The sequence below is a fragment of the Triticum urartu genome, chromosome 1A (assembly GCF_056163025.1).
Source record: "Triticum urartu cultivar PI428250 chromosome 1A, HENAU_Tu73, whole genome shotgun sequence".
Lineage (NCBI taxonomy): Eukaryota > Viridiplantae > Streptophyta > Magnoliopsida > Poales > Poaceae > Triticum > Triticum urartu.
In genome coordinates, this window is record NC_141873.1 from 513,944,789 (window position 1) to 513,963,801 (window position 19,013).

The 19,013-nt window shown below is 48.3% G+C and overlaps 3 protein-coding genes across 3 annotated transcripts; 2 read left to right on the top strand and 1 right to left on the bottom strand.

The window, feature by feature from the left end:
- Window positions 1–2,067: 2,067 nt before the first annotated feature.
- Window positions 2,068–5,154, bottom strand: LOC147992097 (uncharacterized). The gene has a single exon (XM_087527774.1). It carries the CDS (start codon window positions 4,606–4,608, stop codon window positions 2,392–2,394), a length of 2,217 nt encoding a protein of 738 aa, XP_087383900.1. The 5' UTR covers window positions 4,609–5,154; the 3' UTR covers window positions 2,068–2,391.
- Window positions 5,155–7,278: 2,124 nt separating this feature from the next.
- Window positions 7,279–9,818, top strand: LOC125523915 (small ribosomal subunit protein uS19-like). The gene is made up of 4 exons (XM_048688984.2): window positions 7,279–7,624; window positions 7,729–7,895; window positions 8,025–8,082; window positions 9,319–9,818. Exons 1-4 carry the CDS (start codon window positions 7,622–7,624, stop codon window positions 9,565–9,567), a joined length of 477 nt encoding a protein of 158 aa, XP_048544941.2. The 5' UTR covers window positions 7,279–7,621; the 3' UTR covers window positions 9,568–9,818.
- A 144-nt stretch (window positions 9,819–9,962) lies between these two features.
- On the top strand, window positions 9,963–10,868 carry LOC125523922 (photosystem II reaction center W protein, chloroplastic). Its single transcript, XM_048688996.2, has 2 exons — window positions 9,963–10,242; window positions 10,338–10,868. Exons 1-2 carry the CDS (start codon window positions 10,182–10,184, stop codon window positions 10,664–10,666), a joined length of 390 nt encoding a protein of 129 aa, XP_048544953.1. The 5' UTR covers window positions 9,963–10,181; the 3' UTR covers window positions 10,667–10,868.
- The last annotated feature ends 8,145 nt before the right edge of the window (window positions 10,869–19,013 follow it).

Genomic DNA, 19,013 nt, shown 5'->3' on the forward strand with positions numbered 1-19,013 from the left:
GTGTTTGCGAAAATGCTTGTAGGAAAAAAGTGTCTTCTTCTATCTAATAATATATATGAATTGATCTTTAGAAGTTGGATTCGCCGATTACGCGTGACAATTTAACCATGCCCGTCAAACATCATGTGTGGTCGATCGTTGAATGCATGAAGTCGAGCACCCGACTAGAGAGCATTTTGTGCTTGTACGCGCATAATGGTGGAAGCAACAACCATTTGTCTTGCCAAACTGCTATCTACTTTTTTTACGCGTAACTGCTATCTACTCCAAGCCAATCACACAAAAACTGCTTTGCTATGTTACTTTGTGACAGGGACGACAGTTCCTGTCTTTCTTGGCGTCGGCGAGACCGCGATCTCCACCCCTCTCTGTCCGCTGCTCCGGCGGCTGGTGGAGGGGGTGGGCTCCTGTTTTTCTCTCCCTGATGTTTCATTGATTTAGGGCTTCGGCTTCGTCTAGTAGCGCCAATTTGGTGAGGTTGGTGCCGCATCAAATAAGGTGACCTCAGTCTCTTCCTCACCACGGCAAAGTCCTCTGCGGCGACGCTGTTGAGTCGATGGTCTCGTTTGCTTGCCGTTCGTTCGGACCAGTAGGCCTTATGTTTCTTGTGTCTGACGGTTGTTGTCTCTCATGGTGGCGCTGACAAGTGGGACAGATTGGTGTTGGTACAAGATTGGTGGCTCGACGGCAGCAGATTTAACGTTCTTCCCCGACAACGGCCGAATGCGTTAGATCTGGATCCAGGTCGTCGTGGGGAACATCCTCGGTCGACACGCCACATCGTCGAGTGCAAGTTCTGCAAGTTCGGTATTTGGCTCACAATGCCTACAAGGCTATGGCGTTGGCCTGGATTTTGGTTTGCTGGTGCTCCGCATCTTCCCTCGATGTGGGTCTCAACGGCACTGGTGGTCAACGGCCATTTCCGATTTGGTTGTTTGTAGGGACTCCAATAAACTTATTTGTAATCTTTTGTGTGGAGTTCTTTCTGCAATGTTTCCTAGACATATGTCATGACTCGGTCTTTCTGATAGTTTTCACATGTATGTGTGCAATTGTACTTTGTTTTATTGATTAATATAAGGTTTTTTATCATTTATGCCACTATTTGTGTCTCACTACTCAGTTTTGTCATTAGAGTTACAACTGCTCAAAAATACCACCGTTCCGTTAGATGCGTGCTAAAGAATGCCATTATATATCCAAAAAATGTCATCATTCCATTACATGTTTGCTCAAAAATGTCATTAGACATCGTTATTGTCAGGTCAAACCCGTTGACCATGTTATATGATAAAAATACCCCTAGACCCACATGTCAGCTCTCTCTATCTCACATGATAAGAGTGGGCCCCACTTGTCAGGAGTAAGAAAGCGAATAATTTTAGAGGAGAATAACGACGTTGTTGGGATCAAGTGGGCCCACACTTTATTGTAGTGAGATAGAGGAAGAGCTTACATGTTGGCACATAGGTATTTTGGTTAGTATAACATGATAAACGAGATTTGAGGTGACAATAATGGTGTCCAGTGAAATTTTTTAGCATGCACCTAACAAAGAGATGGCATTTTCTTAGCAGTTAAAATACCTAGTGGCAAAAATGAGTAATGGGACATAACCAGTGGCATAAATGATAAAGGGTTTGTCTAGAACTCGGTCGACTGAGACTTAACAAAGTCTCGGTCGAGTAACGTCAGCGTAGTTGTTTTGTTGCAAGCGGCATGGTTAGATGCTAAAATGATTATGAAAAAATGTTGCGACAGTTTTGCAATCAATGACAATTGATGCTGCAACCGGTGTGATTAAAATGCTACAATCGTCAATAATGGATGTTACAACTGGTGAGACGATGAGGGACAACATGCTACGACTAACAAGACGGATGTTGCAAAACAGTAGAAAAAAAGTTGCAAACGTTGAACAAAATGTTGCATGGTCAATTGAGACTTGGTTAAATCTTGGTCGACTGACTTTTAGCAAGCCCGAATGATAAAAGCCCTTAATAATCCGTGCGATTCAAAAAAAAACTGCTATCTACTCACCAGAGAGTATCTATAACATATGAATTGAATTATGATCATCTTGTCACAAAAAAAATATGATCGCCTTGTTACACAAAAATGCTAAATATGACTGAGTTCATGGTACTTTGCGTTTAGATCAGTATCTTTCTGACAAGACCTCGGCAACTATCATCTTGGTGGTAGAGATGCCCACGTCCGCCGGAATCGTGGAACGGCGGCGAGAGAGACACATCAGCAACCTTCTCTTTCCAACTAAAAACGCGTCTAGTTCCGATCACCGCGACGTGACACTCACTGAAGCGAACTGCTCAACTACAACGGCGTCGCACTCGCAACGGGCGGGCAGCGTGCATTCCTGCTCGCTCGGAGCTAAACCCGATCACGCGGCGCGGCGGCGCCGGCTGCCGGGCGGTCGAGCACGCCGGCGTGGGCGAGCAGCGCCCACAGCTGCGTCATGAACTCGCCGCCGGCGCCGAGCACCTCGGCGTGGATGTCCACGTTGTCCGACGGCGCGAGGAACAGCAGGAGCTCCGCCCAGAACTCGGCCAGCACCGCCCACCGCCGCCTGTCGTCCTCGCCCACGGCCGCCCCGAGCTGCCCGCCCAGCAGCGCCGCCTTCTCCACGATGGTGCTGCTCCCGGCCCTCTCCTCCGCGCCGCCGCCGGCCTCCACGCCCTCCATGTACTTCTGCTCGTCGGCCTCGATCTTGTGCAGCCTCGCGAGGATGTCGTCCTTGTTCTTGCAGCCGGCGAGGTGGCACCGCGTCTGCCGCACCACCGTGTCGAAGATCTGCTCCGCGTTGTAGCTCGGGTCCGGCAGCATCTCCGGCACGAACGACACCAGGTACGCGCAGTAGTTGGACAGCTTCGTCGCCACCAGCCGGTGCTCGTCGGTGCGGTCGTCGTCGCCGCGTTGGCCGCCGCGGCGACGCCTGTCCCAGTCGCAGCGCGTGGTGGCGATGTGCCACACCAGGATCTGGTCGGTGGCCTTGGAGAACTCGCACGCCCACGCCAGCCGCGGAAGCAGGCCGTGCCTCCGCAATGCCGTGACGCCATTGGTGAGGTGTCCCCGGCTCGCCTTGAGCGAGACGAGCACGGCGCGCCGGACCGGCGGCGGCAGCTCCTTCCTCTGCTCCCGCTTCTGCCCCTGCCGCCGCGGCTCCACCAGGAAGAGCGTCAGCCACGACAGCAGGTTGAGCGGGCGGTGCGCGAAGCGCTTGAGCAGCACGTACTCCCCGATCTTGTCCTCCCAGTACCTCGCGTCCGGCGGCGCGAGGCTCTCCTTCCACCAGAGGTGCCCGCCGCGCCGCTTCTTCTGCCAGGGCTGGCCGTCGCGCACGCAGCGGTACACCGTCTTGATGTACCTCCAGTTGTTGGAGAAGGCCGCCAGCGCCTGGCACATCTCGAGCGCCGCGGTGATCACGATCACCACCACCGTGACGGAGCGGTCGAGGTCCTTGACGCCGATCCGGAGGCGGCGGTAGTCGGGGCCGAGCGTGCCGAAGAAGGCCGTCCACATGGTGAGCGCTAGCACGACGACGGCGATGCAGATGTACGTCCTGACGCCCACCAGCACGATGTTCCGGGTGTAGAAGAAGTCGTAGAGGAAGGCCAGCTCCGCCTCGACGACCCGGAACGCGGCGTCGGGGCCGGTGGCGATGTCCCGGTGGTGGTTGTGGTGGTGCGACTGCGGGTGCTGCTGGTGGATGAGGCCGTCCAGGACGAGGCTCAGTGCCTTGGCCGAGCCAGCCTCCGCCGGGACGTAGCCATAGAAGCGGCGCTTGAGCAGCTTGAAGAGCGCGAAGGCGAGGCAGAAGTCCTTGGCCATGTCCTTCTCGACGTCGCTGTACCCCTGCACGTCGATCCATCGGTAGACCTGGTCGATGGTGACGACGGACTTGCAGGTGCTCTGCACCAGGATCTCCTCCCGGGACAGGCGGCCGAACTCGTGGTTGAGCTCCATGGTGTCCTCGCCGTGGAAGAGGTACTTGTACCCGGCCATGGTCCCGGGGTCGGGCGGCCGCTGGTCGGCGGCGGTGGCGGCGAGGGACTCCTCGACGTCCATGTACTCGGCGACGACCTTGACGGAGCGGTCGGGGAGGCTGGCCTTGATCATCTCGACGATCTTGGCGGCGGTCTTGAGCACGTTGAGGCTCCAGAAGGCCCAGATGGCGGCGCGGTAGCTGGCGTTGGTGCCGGTGGCGTTGAGGACGAGCCAGAGCACGAGCGCCGTCTGGAGGACGTGCTGCAGCAGCAGCTTCTTGCGCTGGTCGACGTCGCGGCGGCTGTGCACGGGCGCCGCGTACGCGCTGGCCTGGATGAGCAGCAGCGCCGCCGCCCACAGCACGAAGGTCTCGCCGTGGAAGGGCCCGTCCTGGATGATGCCGACGGCGTAGGTGACGACGACGTAGGAGAGCGAGTAGGCCATCCACATGACGCCGCGGAGGAGCCGGTCGCTGCTCCGGCGCCGGGTGGAGCCGTAGAGCACCAGCGCCGCCAGCACCATCGCGCTCAGCAGCACCACCACCTCCAGCCGCAGCAGCCGGCTCTCGATCGTGCCCAGGTCCTCGAAGATGCGGACGCCCATGGCCGCCCTGCCGACCACCTCCGTGTACGACGGCCGGAGCCTGTAGCTAAGCTTCACCGGACTCACTCAGTGGCTGGCCGGCCGGCGATCTTGCGGTGAAATCGGTGTTATCATGGAAGGGTGTCAGTAATGCATGCCTACGGTGGACCGATGATCTGACGTGATGATCCGATGCACGGCGAGGATGAATTGGCACTGAGATGAGATGAGGAGAAAGGAATGGGATCGATGAAATGTGTGCGTGTGAAGCATCGTTTTGGGGCATGCAGTGGGCGGTGGCACTGGGTGCAAGGCAAGAATACTTGCGAGGCTGAGATTTCACACGACATCTTTGCCAGAGAGAGCTTTCTTTTGATCAGGGCCGGGTTGGCAACATGAAGCAAAGGATAGATTGCCTACGGCTAGGGGTAACGTGAACCTATATGCAACGGGGGTGACACAGCAGAAATGCACGAGTACTGAGCAGAGCAAATGTAACTTCAGGATTGGAAGCCTACCTGCAGGTTTCTTTGAGCGAAAAGAGGCCCTGAAGAAGCGATAGAAAAAGGTTGGTTCCAAACGTAGGCCATCAGTTTTCATTCCACGGTCACTATTAATTCAAAAAATCTGGTAATATATAATTTGAAGCTAATATTGTAGTTATGTCTCAGTCGATGCTATATTCATGAGATCATACATTAAGATTGGTGTAAAATTTTATTTTCAGAATTTATTTTTTCTTTCTTACATGGTATGTACTGGGCTGAGACCTAGCCACACCCATATGCATAAGTGTGATTGCGCGTTATTGAATAGCAGATCTCTTATCAAAGTTGAACAGTTTTCTAAATTTCAAACATTTGTTTTCATTTTTGCTTCAGGCCGTTTTTGCTTGGAGGTTCCGGAAGCGATGCCAACCGGTCTTCAGCACCCAGCAGCTCTCAACTCCAGCGGAATCCTCTCAGCTTCACCGCCCCATGCACCGAAACCCCGGGGTTCATGATCCCTAGAGCCAGTCCCTCGAACTTCGCCGCACCAACAATGACCCCGCCGATCGTTGCACATGAGGCACTGCGACTACTCAGCACACCCTTGCTGGGGGATGACCCCACAATCAGAGCCATGTAGGCCATTAGGCAGGCCATCGTGCCCGCCCATCTGCAGCTACATAAGGACAAAGAGGAGGTCGCCGCACAACAAGCCTGGTGAAGAGAAACCATGGTTAATGAATAATGTTGGCAACCTCGACGTTGATACACCTTAAACATATCAATATTTTTATATAATTCATGCTACATTGCTATCAATTATAAACACATTGTAGATACTTTCATTGATTTTAATTGTACTAACATACTAATCCAGGCCGGTTCCTGTTTTCTGGTGTTTCTGTATTTTCAGGAAAACACCTAGAAAAGTACCAAAAAATCCACAAAAGATATATTACGAAGATATGCATCAAGAGACAGCCAAGGGTCTGGGCCCCACATCTGGAGTTGCCGAGGGGCTCTAGGCGTCCCCAGGACCAGGACGTCTGGGGGTGTCTAGAGGCTACATGAAGCTTCTAGAGCTCTTCTTTTACTGCAAGCTTTTCCCAGAAGTTTCTGGACTGTCATAAAAATTGCAAAATTTCCGAAGTTACGTATCTTCGGCAATGTTAAAAGCGGTGACAGGGCTCAGATTTTAGCACCCACAAGCAAACTCCCCTCGAAATTCAGATCCCATCTGGGGGGAGGTTCTCATCTCCAAATCACCATAGCCACAAAAACCAGAGGAGAAAAACACCCCTCTAACCAGAGGAGAAGTCCAAGGAAGGAGAAGAAGGGACCCCCTTCCCCCTCTCCTCTAGTAGCGCCGGAATGTTGTCCGGGACATCTTCGCCATCTCCATCACCATCACCAACAATTTTCTTCATCATCCTCTCATGGTGATGTGTGAGTAAACTCCTTGGGGCCTAGGGATTGCAGTAGTAGCTATGTGTCAAGCATCTCTCTTGCTTGATTTTATGATTTGCCCACCATGATTATGATCGTGGGCATGATGATTAGTTGAATTGTACGATGTTCCTCTTGTAATAAGTACCTTTATGGATCAAATCTTATTCATGTTATATTCTTGAACTTAAGGAGTTAATGAGATTATGTGATTCATATCTAGTAATTAGACAAAGATTGAACGATGTAGATTATGAGGTACTCCCTCCATCTCACAATGCAAGACGTCTTTGCAAGCTGGGACAAAGGGAGTAACTTTTAAGTATAGTTTTGGGGATGCCTGATATGACATTGGGGCATGTACTACAGATTTAGAGCGACAAACTTAAAGGTATACCTAGCCATACGTACATTAACTATTTTGGAATTGATCCAACAAAAAAGAACTTTATGAGGTTGTACCATGCATTTTAATGAAGTTATCATGTTGAGAGTTGAGACTAGTGAAATATGACTCTAGGCCTTGTTTCCAAGCATTGTAGAGCTTTTTAGTCATGTTTCCATCTTGTTACCTTGTTGTCTTTAATTGTTCAGAAAATAAAGAAAAATGTTTGCATCATCCATATTATGCCAAGTATCGATTGCAATAGTTGCAACACCGGTGCTGTCGCGATAGCACGGCGAGGCTTTGCAACGTGTGCGGCGGCAACACACTTTGTCTGGATAGGCTACCCGAGTAGGAGATTTTGTTGTGACTGCAATAGAGGCCTTGTTGCAAGAGCTGACATTTTTGGAGCGAGATCGGTTATTCGACGCTCTGGGGCAAGGGATACTTTTAAATTATCATCCGGCCGACGCCTAGCGTTGCCCTAATTGAGAATAAGCTACTTCACCAGTCTAATAAATGCTCGACTTATCAACAAAAAAGTAAATAGAAATATCCTAAAAAAATAGAAATAAATGTCCTAACTATATTACCACGGCCACGGACAAACATACCCCATTTTCGCCAAAGCCCTAGCGCCGCCTCCTCCGCTGCTCCCCCGACAGCCGTGCCTCGCCACCTCCACTCCTCCTCCCCCAACCAGCCGCAGCCAGCCATGGTGAGCTCCGCCCTCCGCCCTCCTCGCCCCTCCCCCAAACCAACCCTCCCGCATTTCCCGATCGCCGGTCCGTCTAACCCGTGCGCCGCGTAATCGCGTTGCAGGCGAACGTCGCCGCGGGGACGAAGGTGGCCGCCGCTGCCGCCGCCGCCGGGCAGCCGAATAAGAGGACGTTCCGCAAGTTCACTTACCGCGGCGTGGACCTCGACGCGCTCCTCGACATGTCCACCGACGACCTCGTCCAGCTTCTCCCCGCCCGCGGCCGCAGAAGGTACACCCCCGTCCCCCCAGCGGCGTGCGTCGAGAGTGGAATCTCTCGAAGTTGAAGGGAAGGGAAGGGAAGAGTGAACTGCTGGCTCGTTTGTCTGAAAGAAAGTGCGGTGCTTTGGTGTTGCTGCAGGTTCCAGAGGGGGCTGAAGCGGAGGCCCTTGGCGCTCATCAGGAAGCTGCGCAAGGCGGTAATGGACACTCCTCCCTTGCCTCTCTGCTCCTGGGTGTGATGAACTGCCTGCTATTTATAACTGTCTCCGTGTTAGATAGTTGTGCCACTTGCCGGCGACAGCATGCCTGAATGTGTCTCCTTTCTTTTGGATGGACGTGCTGTTGACTGCATGTGATTTGTAACTCAGCAATTGGCATGTGTGCTTGGAGCCTAGCGTGGAATCGTCTGATCAATTACATTTTCCGGCCCAAATATTCGACTTTGATACTTTTTTTGCGGGGAATTCGATGTGCGTTCTTTCTGGCTGCAGCCTGTAGTGTCTGAAATGTCCATTTTGTTTGCTCACTGACACTATTATTGATGAGGATGTGTAGAAAAACATCGTGGCATGTTTACTGTTTGCGGCGCTAAGATGTTTGGCAACAACCAGAGCATTAAGTTGGGACTGTAGGTTGTCAATAAAATCTTTGAAATTATTTGCTTATATGTCACTTTTCTGATGCTTTGGCAACTCATTCTGGTTTTGATTTGCAGTTCAGGTTGTTGATTTAATATGTTTGGATATATCGTTGCAAATACACTCACTTTTAGCAAAATGAATTGATCTTTTCTGGAGTACTGCAACTTCCAAATGTCAATTCTCACTTTTCTGTTTGAATGGGCTCAAATATTTTGCTCACTCTACAGAAGAATGAATATTTGTCTAGTGCACATACTGTATATTCTTGAGCTAGCATCTTCTGGTTTAGGATTTATGGTTGTGGAAATATTGATGTTGGATAAATGGAAGTATCAAATATCAATGCATATCTATTGACCATCTTACAAGTGAATATCCTATTGGTTGGTCTTTTGACCACCATGACTCACTAGATGGCTGTATAGTAGTTCTGAACAGTGGTGGTAGTCTATTTTGCATCTTCTACTGGGATACATTTAATGTTCTCTAATTGCTGTGACGAGTATCCATTTTGTTATTGTGGCAGGAAAGAAAAGAAAATGAATAACTAGAAATGTACTATGATATAAACTTCCAAGTATATGCTCTTTGATAGGTGTTGAACGACGTGATCTGTATTACTGTATATGTGTTGATTTGAGTGTTTTCATCATTTCCAAGTTTTTTGCGTGACACCAAGTTCTAACAGTTCACTGCTAATGCTGTTTTGATTTGAACCATCAATTATATTGCTTTATTGGTTCGAGCTCAAGCAACCGAAGCTCATTCCCTTTTCTCTGAAAAAATGTACAGAAAAGGGAGGCACCAGCCGGTGAGAAGCCAGCGCCTGTGAAGACTTATGTGCGCGACATGATCATCATACCAGAGATGATAGGCAGCCAAATTGCAGTGTACAATGGGAAATATTTCGTCATAAATGAGATCAAGCCCGAGATGATTGGCCACTACCTCGCCGAGTTCTCCATCAGCTACAAGCCCGTCAAGCACGGGAGGCCCGGCATCGGCGCCACCCACTCCTCGAGGTTCATTCCCCTCAAGTGAAAGGATCCCGCGGCCTGACTGCCCTCGGCCGACTCCATGTACCTCTTCCTGGAGTGAACGCCGTGTATGTCCGTTTTGTCTGTGGTGGATGAACTTCTAGTATATCTATCTAGTGGAAGCATGAGGTGGAACTTCTAGTATGTCTATCTTTCTAGTGGAGCTGTGGGAACCCATGTATGGAAAATTGGGGAGAAGAAAGCAGCATCTGTTATCTATCTGCGTGGCTGTAGCTAATGCCCACTTGGTTTGTCTCTCTGCATCCTCTGGTTCCTGGTGTGCCAGGTCCGTTGTCCATGCTGTGCACTTTGCAACCTTCTGATACTTATGGCACTTGTAGATGGTTTTGCTTTGATGATGTGTTGGATCTGTCGCCCACCATTCCAACCTCAACTCTGGTGGGGTTTGCATTGTTGGAATGTCGTTTCACCGTGCAAGCCTCTGGTTACTTTTCCGTTAGGTGCCTGTGGTGTCCAGTTGGCAAATGCCAATTGGACCCAAGAGGATAGGACATATACGGCGCTGGGATACCCAGAGAATTTGCTCACCTTCACTTCAGTTGGTTCCCCTGCTCTTGCTGCACTGCATCTCCCCCGGGAGCTCAGGCCAGGTCTACAATGGCAATGATCAGCCCTGCCGCCGCCACCGTCGTCGCCGCCAGGCCGGCCCAAGCTCTAGGTAGGCAACCTTGTCAATTGTCATCCTCTGTAAGAATGTCGACCATATGAAGTTTGTTAATGTTGAGACGCTGATGCTGGGGCGCTGGGCTGCAGGGCTCCCTCAGCTGAGGGTGACCAGGGCTGAGAAGCTGAGGTGCGCCTACTCCAAGGACGGCAAGGAGGAGGCGGCTGCGGCGACTCCGGCGGTCGTGAAAGGCGTGCCTCTGCTGGCCGCGGCGAGCGCAGCCATGACGGCGGCGTCCCCGGCGCTGGCGCTGGTGGACGAGCGGATGTCGACGGAGGGCACGGGGCTGAGCCTGGGGCTGAGCAACAACCTGCTGGGGTGGATCCTGCTGGGCGTGTTCGGCCTCATCTGGTCCCTCTACACCGTCTACTCCTCCACCCTCGACGACGACGACGAGTCCGGCGGCCTCTCCCTCTGAAGTCCCGCCACCACCACCATCTTCCTCTTCCTCCTGCCCGCCTGCCTCATCCTTGAAAGCTTTGCGTAATTACCGTCAGCCTAAGCATGGACGAATGCTGAGTTACTGATTACGTAGGAGAAATGTAAGATGCAGTATGTCAGTATTAAACCGTTTTAACTTGTTGTTTGGATCTTCAACGCAAATCTCGTTGCCAGTACTACGAAGCAAGTCCAGTTGAGAAAAGCATATCTACCATGTATGGGATATCCCATGCATGGTACAACCGATTCATCTAGTTGGATTTGGTTACATGCACATGCGTTCCCATTTTCTCCATCAATATTGACAACTTTTTCAATAGCTAGCTTTGTGACAGAGATTAATTACCCAGTACCCACCCATGTCTTTTCATATGGTTTCCAAGTTTGCATCCATTTTATCTTTCCAACTTTTCCAATAGTCTAGTTTATAAACGTTTTGAATATTTGTGTAAAAATCTATGTAACAAAGTGATGTAGTCTAGAACACGAAGAAACCTACTATAACTTGATAAGAACACATGTTGAATATAAACTCGTAATATTATGTTTGAAACAAATTTACCAAGTGCTACCAAGTTGCCTGTGCATCAATTTGAAATCTCTAGGTATTTCAATACATTATGTACAATCTGTTAGGCAAATGTCTATGATTTTTAGTTGTTTCATTAAGTTAAATCATGTTTGAAAATTCAAATTTTATTATAATATATTCGACATTGGTCTCGTTTCATAGCTCTCATCCCTAGGAACACAAATATACAAAGAGATCGGAAAACACACTTTTGAATCAAAGATAAACAAACATGAAAATCAAATGAAAAAGAATCGAGTGGATAAGTAGAAACAGAGAGAAGCCGAATTGATTGTATTGTGTATAGTACACAACCACAGTGCATGTGTCAGCATGCATGCATGGGATATCCCGTGCATGATAGAAAATCCGTTCTCAAGTCCAGTTGTGTTAATTCATCCATGGCCCACACAAGCCTTGGGGCTCGAAGTAAGATCCAACACGTCCCTTGATTTTTATCCCTCCGTAAATAAATATAAAAGTGTTTAGATCACTCTACCCTCCTATATTTCTTTACAGAGGGAGTAGTATATACAAATGCATGTACACAGACGTTGGCACTTAAATTCAAGGAACAAACAGGCCTTGTGTATAGTTACCCACTTGTACACGTCCCAAAATGGTAACTCACTTCTGAAACTAGGTGGTAACTTTAAAACTCGGAAAAATTGAAGAGAACAATCAAAAGTGGGATATAGTTTCAAACTGAAAATTAATTAGGATTACTAAATCTCAGTTGACTAAGATTTAATGAAGTCTCAGTCGATACTATATTCGTGAGATCTTGCATGAAGATTCGTGTAAAATTTCTTTTAAATTGTTTTTTACTTCTTTTTATATGTTATATTACTTGACTCTTGGTCGACTGAGATTATACCTGGCCATCCCTCGGGCTGGGCCGGGCTTCGGGCCGGGCCTGACCAAGCCCGAGGCAGAAAACCTAGGCCCAAGCTCAGCCCGACCTGGCCGTCGTGCCTACTTTTTTAGGCCCAAGCCTGACCCGTCAAAGGAAAAGCCCACCGGTCCTCGGGCCAGGCCCCTTCCCTAAAACGTGAAATACCAAAGCACAGGTCTGGCCCGACGTGTGCTTCGGGCTCAAAACTCAGGCCCAGGCCCGGCCCGGCGTGTGCCTCGGGCCGGGCCGGGTCAGGCGAGGCGGACCGAGTATCCTGTGGCCAGGTATAACTGAGATCTAGACATGCACAAAAAGTAATCGTTGATTGGGTGGATAACTTACATGTTAATGGTGGGTAGCTTTTGGGTAAAAAAAGTATCGTCGAAATATTTTAATATAGGATCTAATTTTGAAAATCTTGACGTGACTAGTCCAACGGTAAAAACGGATCATAAATCGGATAAGCGTTTTGAGATACAGAACATTTTGAATTTTTGAATTTTGCATTTACTATAGGATGATGTCAGCCATTTTATCATTTAGTGCATGCATTCAAACTAGTGGCGGCAGGACTGTGAGAACTTGTTTTTCGAGCGTGCGAGTGGGAGTTAGTGGTTAAGACAAAATTTGTCCCAACCACCGTTGTGTTCATAGTCTCTGTCCATTGTCCGTTCTGTTAACCCAAACGGGAAAAAGCGGACAAAATCCGTATCCGTTTGGGTCGGCCGGTTAGAGTTGCCCTAACATCCTATGATTATGTCAAATTTAGGGCATCCTATGGCTACTCGCATCCTTATCCTATATACTTAAGAAGTTCATCCCCACTTTTTCAATTATCTTAATATGCAAGCTATCCACATCACCACACATGTCCCACTCATCCCACCCCTATTTATCTTGACATGCATCTGCCCACGTCAATGCATCCAGCCACATCAGCAACTATTGCCCGCATGCATTCCATTACCGAGCACAAGCTGGCCAATAAGAAGTTTCATTCATTTTTTTAGTAGGTACCATCCCCTAAAGGTTGTTTCCTCTTCCGTCTTCTGATTTCTGAAACGGACGAGGCAGCCTAAGAGCCTAGATGCCTCATCTTAATCTCCTCCCCACCGCATTTTCTCTCCAGCGAACAGAGCGGGCTTTACAACTGCACATCTCATCTTCCATGCCTCCTCCGCCGTTCTCCCATGCCACAACTGTCTCGTGTGAGACATACCCCCAGCCACTGGTTTTCTCCGCCGGCTTTCCGCGGGGTTATCTCGAATTGTGGTCCCCTTCCCTGTGTGCTCCTCCGGCGCGACCACCTGTTCTCTCACCTTCGACGGCTCTCCGACTACGGCGCGACCACCGGCCCCCTCGCCTCCGACGGCTCTCCGACTATGGCGCGACCACCAGTTCCCTCGCCTTTCACGGCTCTCCGACTACGGCCCGACCGACGCTCCATTGCCTTCGACGGCTCTCAACTCCGGCGCGACTGCAATTTTTCCTTTTTGTCGATCTGAGCTCGTGCAAGTGGTGAGCAAGACGACCAAGTTGTTCTCAATCGACTTTAATTCTCCTCCGTTTAGGCTCCCAGGCTGATGTTGTTCATGCCATCTGATGGTTGCTTAAATTTCAACATGTTGACCTGGACTTCCGGAGTACTTCTATTCTTAGTTAATCAATGGCCTGCATGAGAAATATTCACTCACCTTCGCTTCATGAAATCAGCCTGCAGATATCTCGCGCCTGTGCACCAGATCATTTCTCTCACCGTTAATTTGTCCGTTGATTTCTCACCATTTATCCGATGCCTTTTGTGTTGCTATCCATTGATGATCTACTGGTTTGTTATATATATTTGTTCTCTGCATGTAAATATGTAAAAGCATAGACTGTATATTGCTCTTTCAATACGTATATGGTGCTTCCTTTTGATATCATCTGGTCATTGTCTTTCAGTTTTATATGTTTCTTTGGATTTGCACAATATGTTGCATGTACCTTGGAACATTCAGTAAATGTGGTATGAGAACACTTATTTTCCAATTATTTGTGCAGTTTTGATGTGAAGGCATTGTGGTTGTATTATATATACGGTACTCATTCCAGAAATCTATCTGGCTTTCATGTTTCAGAGATGATATATATGTTCCAGGAAATTTGTTCGAGAGAGTTCGGAATATATTCATTTCAAGCTTGCTATTAATGCAGTATGGGAAGACTATCATAGCGCCTGCATCACATCTGAAGTGTGTCTGGAAAACATGTTGCACCATACAACAAATACATTGAGAGGTCCACCGCTGAGACATTGACACATTTCTTCAATGTATCTCCGGCTGCATTTGATGAGATTTTCTGTGAGATTTGGCTTCTATTAGAGAAGTGAGACATGATGATATAGATAAATATTTATGCTGCCCGACATACAACATAGGTCTCAGTTGCTACTCAAATATTATGTTACCCTACTATACTACAGGATAAGCTTCCTATATTACAGGATAACCTTTCCTATGATATCCATGTATACATTATTATTGTATTTAAGCATATAAGAGTTCAAAAAATTGGGTTGTTAGCACGGTGCAGCCAATGATGTTCACTTCGCCAACAATAAACAGCGATTAAGGTGGCAATCTCGATTTTTTGGGCACAAGTTCTTACTCAATAAAGAACTACCAAGGTATGAATGATATGAATTTTTATCATTAATTAAGCTTAATACAATCAATGATATTTTTCAATATATCAGTACATTACCAATGCACATATCAACCACAATAAAAAAACTTCTGACTTTATATATCATTCTATCAAAGGTTCAAATAGACATGCATTTATATATTTCATTTCGTAGTTTCACTATTTACTCACTCCATAAATCCTCTCCTGTACATCACTACAAATTCCCGCAGCAACGGCGCGGGGTATCATCTAGTTTTAAGAGTTTCTAGCACAAAATAAAAATATAAAAATGAACAACAAACATGCAGAAACAACAAAACTGAAAGGTTTGAACATCCATTAAGTGCCAAAAGCAAAACTTGACCATTTATTAAGAGAATAGAAAGAAAACAAATAAAAACAAAAATAATAAATCCCAAACTTTCGGATTTTAAGTATGACAACCTGAACATGAAATACCCAAGCCCAGGTCTGGCCCGACGTGTGCTTCGGGCTCAAAACTCAGGCCTAGGTCCCGCCCGGCGTGTGCCTCGGGCCGGGTCGGGCGAGGCAGACCGAGTATCCCGTGGCCAGATATAACTGAGATCTAGCCACGCATAAAAAGTAATAATTGATCGGGTGGACAATTTACATGTTAATGGTGGGTAGCTTTTGGGTAAACAAAGTATCGTCGAAACATTTTAATATAGGATCTAATTTCAAAAAATCTTGCAACAGTGAAAACAGATCATAAATCGAATAAATGTTTTGAGCTACAAAACATTTTGAATTTTTGAATTTCGCATTTACTATAAGATGACGTCAGCAATTTTATCATTTAGTGCATGCATTCAAACTAGTGGCAGGATTGTGAGAACTTGTTTTTCGAGCGTGCAAGTGGGAGTCAGTGGTTAAGACAAAATTTATCCTAACCACCGTTGCGTTCATAGTCCCTGCCCGGACATAGTCCCTGTCCGTTGTCCGTTCTGTTAACCCAAACGAAAAAAAAACCGGACAAAATCAGTATTCATTTGGGTCGACCGGTTAGAGTAGCCCTAACATCTTATGGTTACGTCAAATTCACGACATCCTATGGCTACTCACGTCCTTATTTTAGGAGTTTTTAGCATGAAATAAAAATATAAAAATGAACAGCAAACATGCAGAAACAGCAAAACCGAAAGGTTTGAACATCCATTAAGTGCCAAAAGCAAAACTTGACCATTCATTCAAACTTGACCATTAATCCCTTGCTTTCCCTCCGTGCCTTCTTGTCCGTAAGTGTAGGATTTTCGTTAATTTACTCGATCCAGATGCAAATTAATTATCGCGTATGAACCTAGCGATCTGATCGCCCCCATTCTTTACGTCTCTCCATGTATGTGTACCTACGGCAAGAAGACGAAGTTGACTCGGGCCTCTGGGATCGATGGAGAGCTCCGGAAGGCGTGTGCGGTGTCTATACGTTGTTAGAGATCGAGCAAGTACAGCAATAATAGTGGGTTATAAGATTGTTTTCGATTCGTAGCACTTTTGATAATGTAGGGGAGAGAGGCAATGAGAAAAAAAGAGGTGGACTCTTATTCATGAGTGTCCTTATGTGAAAAAGGTAAAGGAGAGAAAAGAGAAAGATGAATAACCTATATTTTCAGAAAAGCTTTCAATCTATTAATCTTGAACAACGACAGTGCAACGGATAGTAGAAATAATAAAGATTACATCCAGGTCTGTAGACCACCTATCGATGACGACAAACACTGAAGCGAGCCGATGTCATCGCCCCTCCCTCGCCGAAGCCAGACAAAACTTGTTGTAATAGACAAATGAGAAGTTGTCATGCTAAGGCCCCATAGGACAAGCACACTAGAACAACAACCGGTGTCGTTGAAGAGTAGCGTAGATCGGAATGATCCAACCTGAAAACACACGAACGTAGATGAACTACGACAAGATCCGAGCAAATCCACCATGGACAGATCCGTATTATGGAGTAGTGGTGTTTGTTTGTTTCATTGTCGGTAAAAAATAGCCATGTCATGAACCAACATCTCATCTTACAACTACTACAACAAAGTGTATGTAGTTTAATGAGAGGTGAAATATACTCTCTCGCTGCCATAATATGGTACATATGAGATTTTTTTTAATGTCAAACTATGTAAACTTTGACCAAGTTTATTGCGAAAATTATCTATTTCTACTATGTTAAATGTACAACATATGAAAATATACTTCATGATGAATCCAATGTATTAATTTGGTATTATAGATGTTCATTTTTCATATAAACTTGGTCAAAGTTTTTATAGTTTGACTTTAAAAAAAATCTCACATGCACTACATTTTGGCAAGGATGGATAATATACAAGGTATTTCTCATTGTTTTTTGAAGCTTGTGCAAAGATTATTGGTTCATGAAAATACAACCCCTCCTCTCCTCACTTATTCTATGCTATGACATAAAAAAATCCTATGTGGCAAAATCTACCGACAACTATCTTACAAGTATTGGAGACGCCATAAGTGCGATAAACAAACTCTACAATGACTTGGGTGTCCCGACCTTATGTCGGGTGGGTATTGCGTGGACTATTCTTTAGGGTAAATGGCAGCTGAGGGACCCCGACCCCCTCCTCCTTCCTCGCCCTAGCGTCGCCTCCCCCGGGGGCGGTTGGGGCGGCGTATCGGCCCTTCCCTCTGGCCCCTCCTCCTCCCTCTTCCCCCGCCGCCACCAGCGGGCGCCCCCGGATCTGGCCCAGGTGGTGTTGGCGGCGGCAGGACCTCCATTCCCCGTGCAACTCCTCTTCCGAGGCAGGGGTGACGACGGCAGCCCGGCGCCCTGGTGGTGGTGCCCGACGGCCAGCATGGTGGTGGCGCCTTCCTTGGGGGCTGGGCGTTGCGGGGTGGCTGGCGATGCGACCCTGGCCCAGATCTGGTCCCGTATGGCCCCATCTGGGCTCTAGCGGGCCAGCTCCGGCGCGTCCTCGTTGCCTCCTGCGCGGTGTGGAGGGGAAGCTCGGACGAGGGGCGGCGACGCCGATGGCATGCTCTCTGCAGCGCACTGGCGGGAGCTTCACGGGCATTTCAGAGCCCGGCCGGGCCTGGTTTGCTCCTGCTGGCGTGTCTGGTCCGATACCGTCGTTGACGGTGGAGGTCATGCCCTCCCGCAGGCCGACAATACTGCTGCCCCGAGTCCCGACTCTTTTTCTTCATGTGCAGGCCTCACCCCACGGTGCTGTTGTGAGACAACGTGGATGGCTTCATGATCGTGTTCGCGCAGGGTGGTGGCCGGTATGGTGGAGTGCTCCGGAGCGCCCGGGGTGATGGTTGGGATCGGGTGAAATCCCTGTCGGCATATCCGACACTGACGCAGTGGCGCCTGAGGGTGCTGCCGGACCTCCCTGGAGGGCGTCGGGGGCTACCCTTCCTCTCTCCTCGCCGCGTATCGGGAGAAACCCTTGAAAGCAGCGCCGTCATCGCCACGTTCCTTCTTGAAGGTGTTGTTTGGTACCAGCGCTTCGGAGTCTAGGAGGTTGGTTGGAAATCTCCAGTGGGCGCAGCGGTCGCGAGGCTTCTTCGTTTTTTGTTGATCTGCTGGTGTCGGCATTTGTTCCTTTTGTATTTTCTCATTCATTTCTTTTAGGCATGATTGTACTGCTTCCGATCCAGCACTTATCGATGGTTGTATCGGTGTTGTTACTTTGTAATACAAAGCGGTGGAAAACCCTTTCTCGGTGATTTTATGTCAGGTGTACCGTCCAACTTACAAATCCAATGGAAAAATAAGGCTATAATGATCTGTATGACTAGATATATAGTTCGTCGTCGTCGTCGTAGTAGTTAAACTTCATGCTGAGATGCCTCTCCTCCGTTCAAGTCTTCATCCTCTGTTGGGCTCATCTTGGCCATTGCCCTCCTCTTTGTTCAGCTTTTCGACGAAAGCGTCGTGGTCGGCTTTGGCCTCCAAATAATCCTCGAGACTGAGCTACGACCTCCTGGCCACCTTGTCATAGTAGTCGTCGTCGAGCTCCACGTAGGCCTTGGCCTGCTGCTCCTGGCGCAGCTTGTCCTGGGACGCCTTGAGCTGCCTGTTGAGGTCGTTAAAGAAATCCACCGCGTCGTTCCACATCTCCTTGCACTGAGTCTCGTCGTCGTCGTCTAAACGGGGAATAGTTTTGTACTCATGGGAAAGGAGATCCTCAACCT

Excerpts from the sequence above, each read along its gene's own strand:
- LOC147992097 (XM_087527774.1), bottom strand. The coding sequence starts at position 4,608 with ATGGGCGTCCGCATCTTCGAGGACCTGGGCACGATCGAGAGCCGGCTG.
- LOC125523915 (XM_048688984.2), top strand. Across the intron at positions 7,896-8,024 it reads CCCGCCCGCGGCCGCAGAAG|GTTCCAGAGGGGGCTGAAGC; the intron begins GTACACCCCCGT and ends GTGTTGCTGCAG. Across the intron at positions 8,083-9,318 it reads TCAGGAAGCTGCGCAAGGCG|AAAAGGGAGGCACCAGCCGG; the intron begins GTAATGGACACT and ends AAAAATGTACAG.
- LOC125523922 (XM_048688996.2), top strand. The coding sequence starts at position 10,182 with ATGGCAATGATCAGCCCTGCCGCCGCCACCGTCGTCGCCGCCAGGCCG. Across the intron at positions 10,243-10,337 it reads CAGGCCGGCCCAAGCTCTAG|GGCTCCCTCAGCTGAGGGTG; the intron begins GTAGGCAACCTT and ends GCTGGGCTGCAG.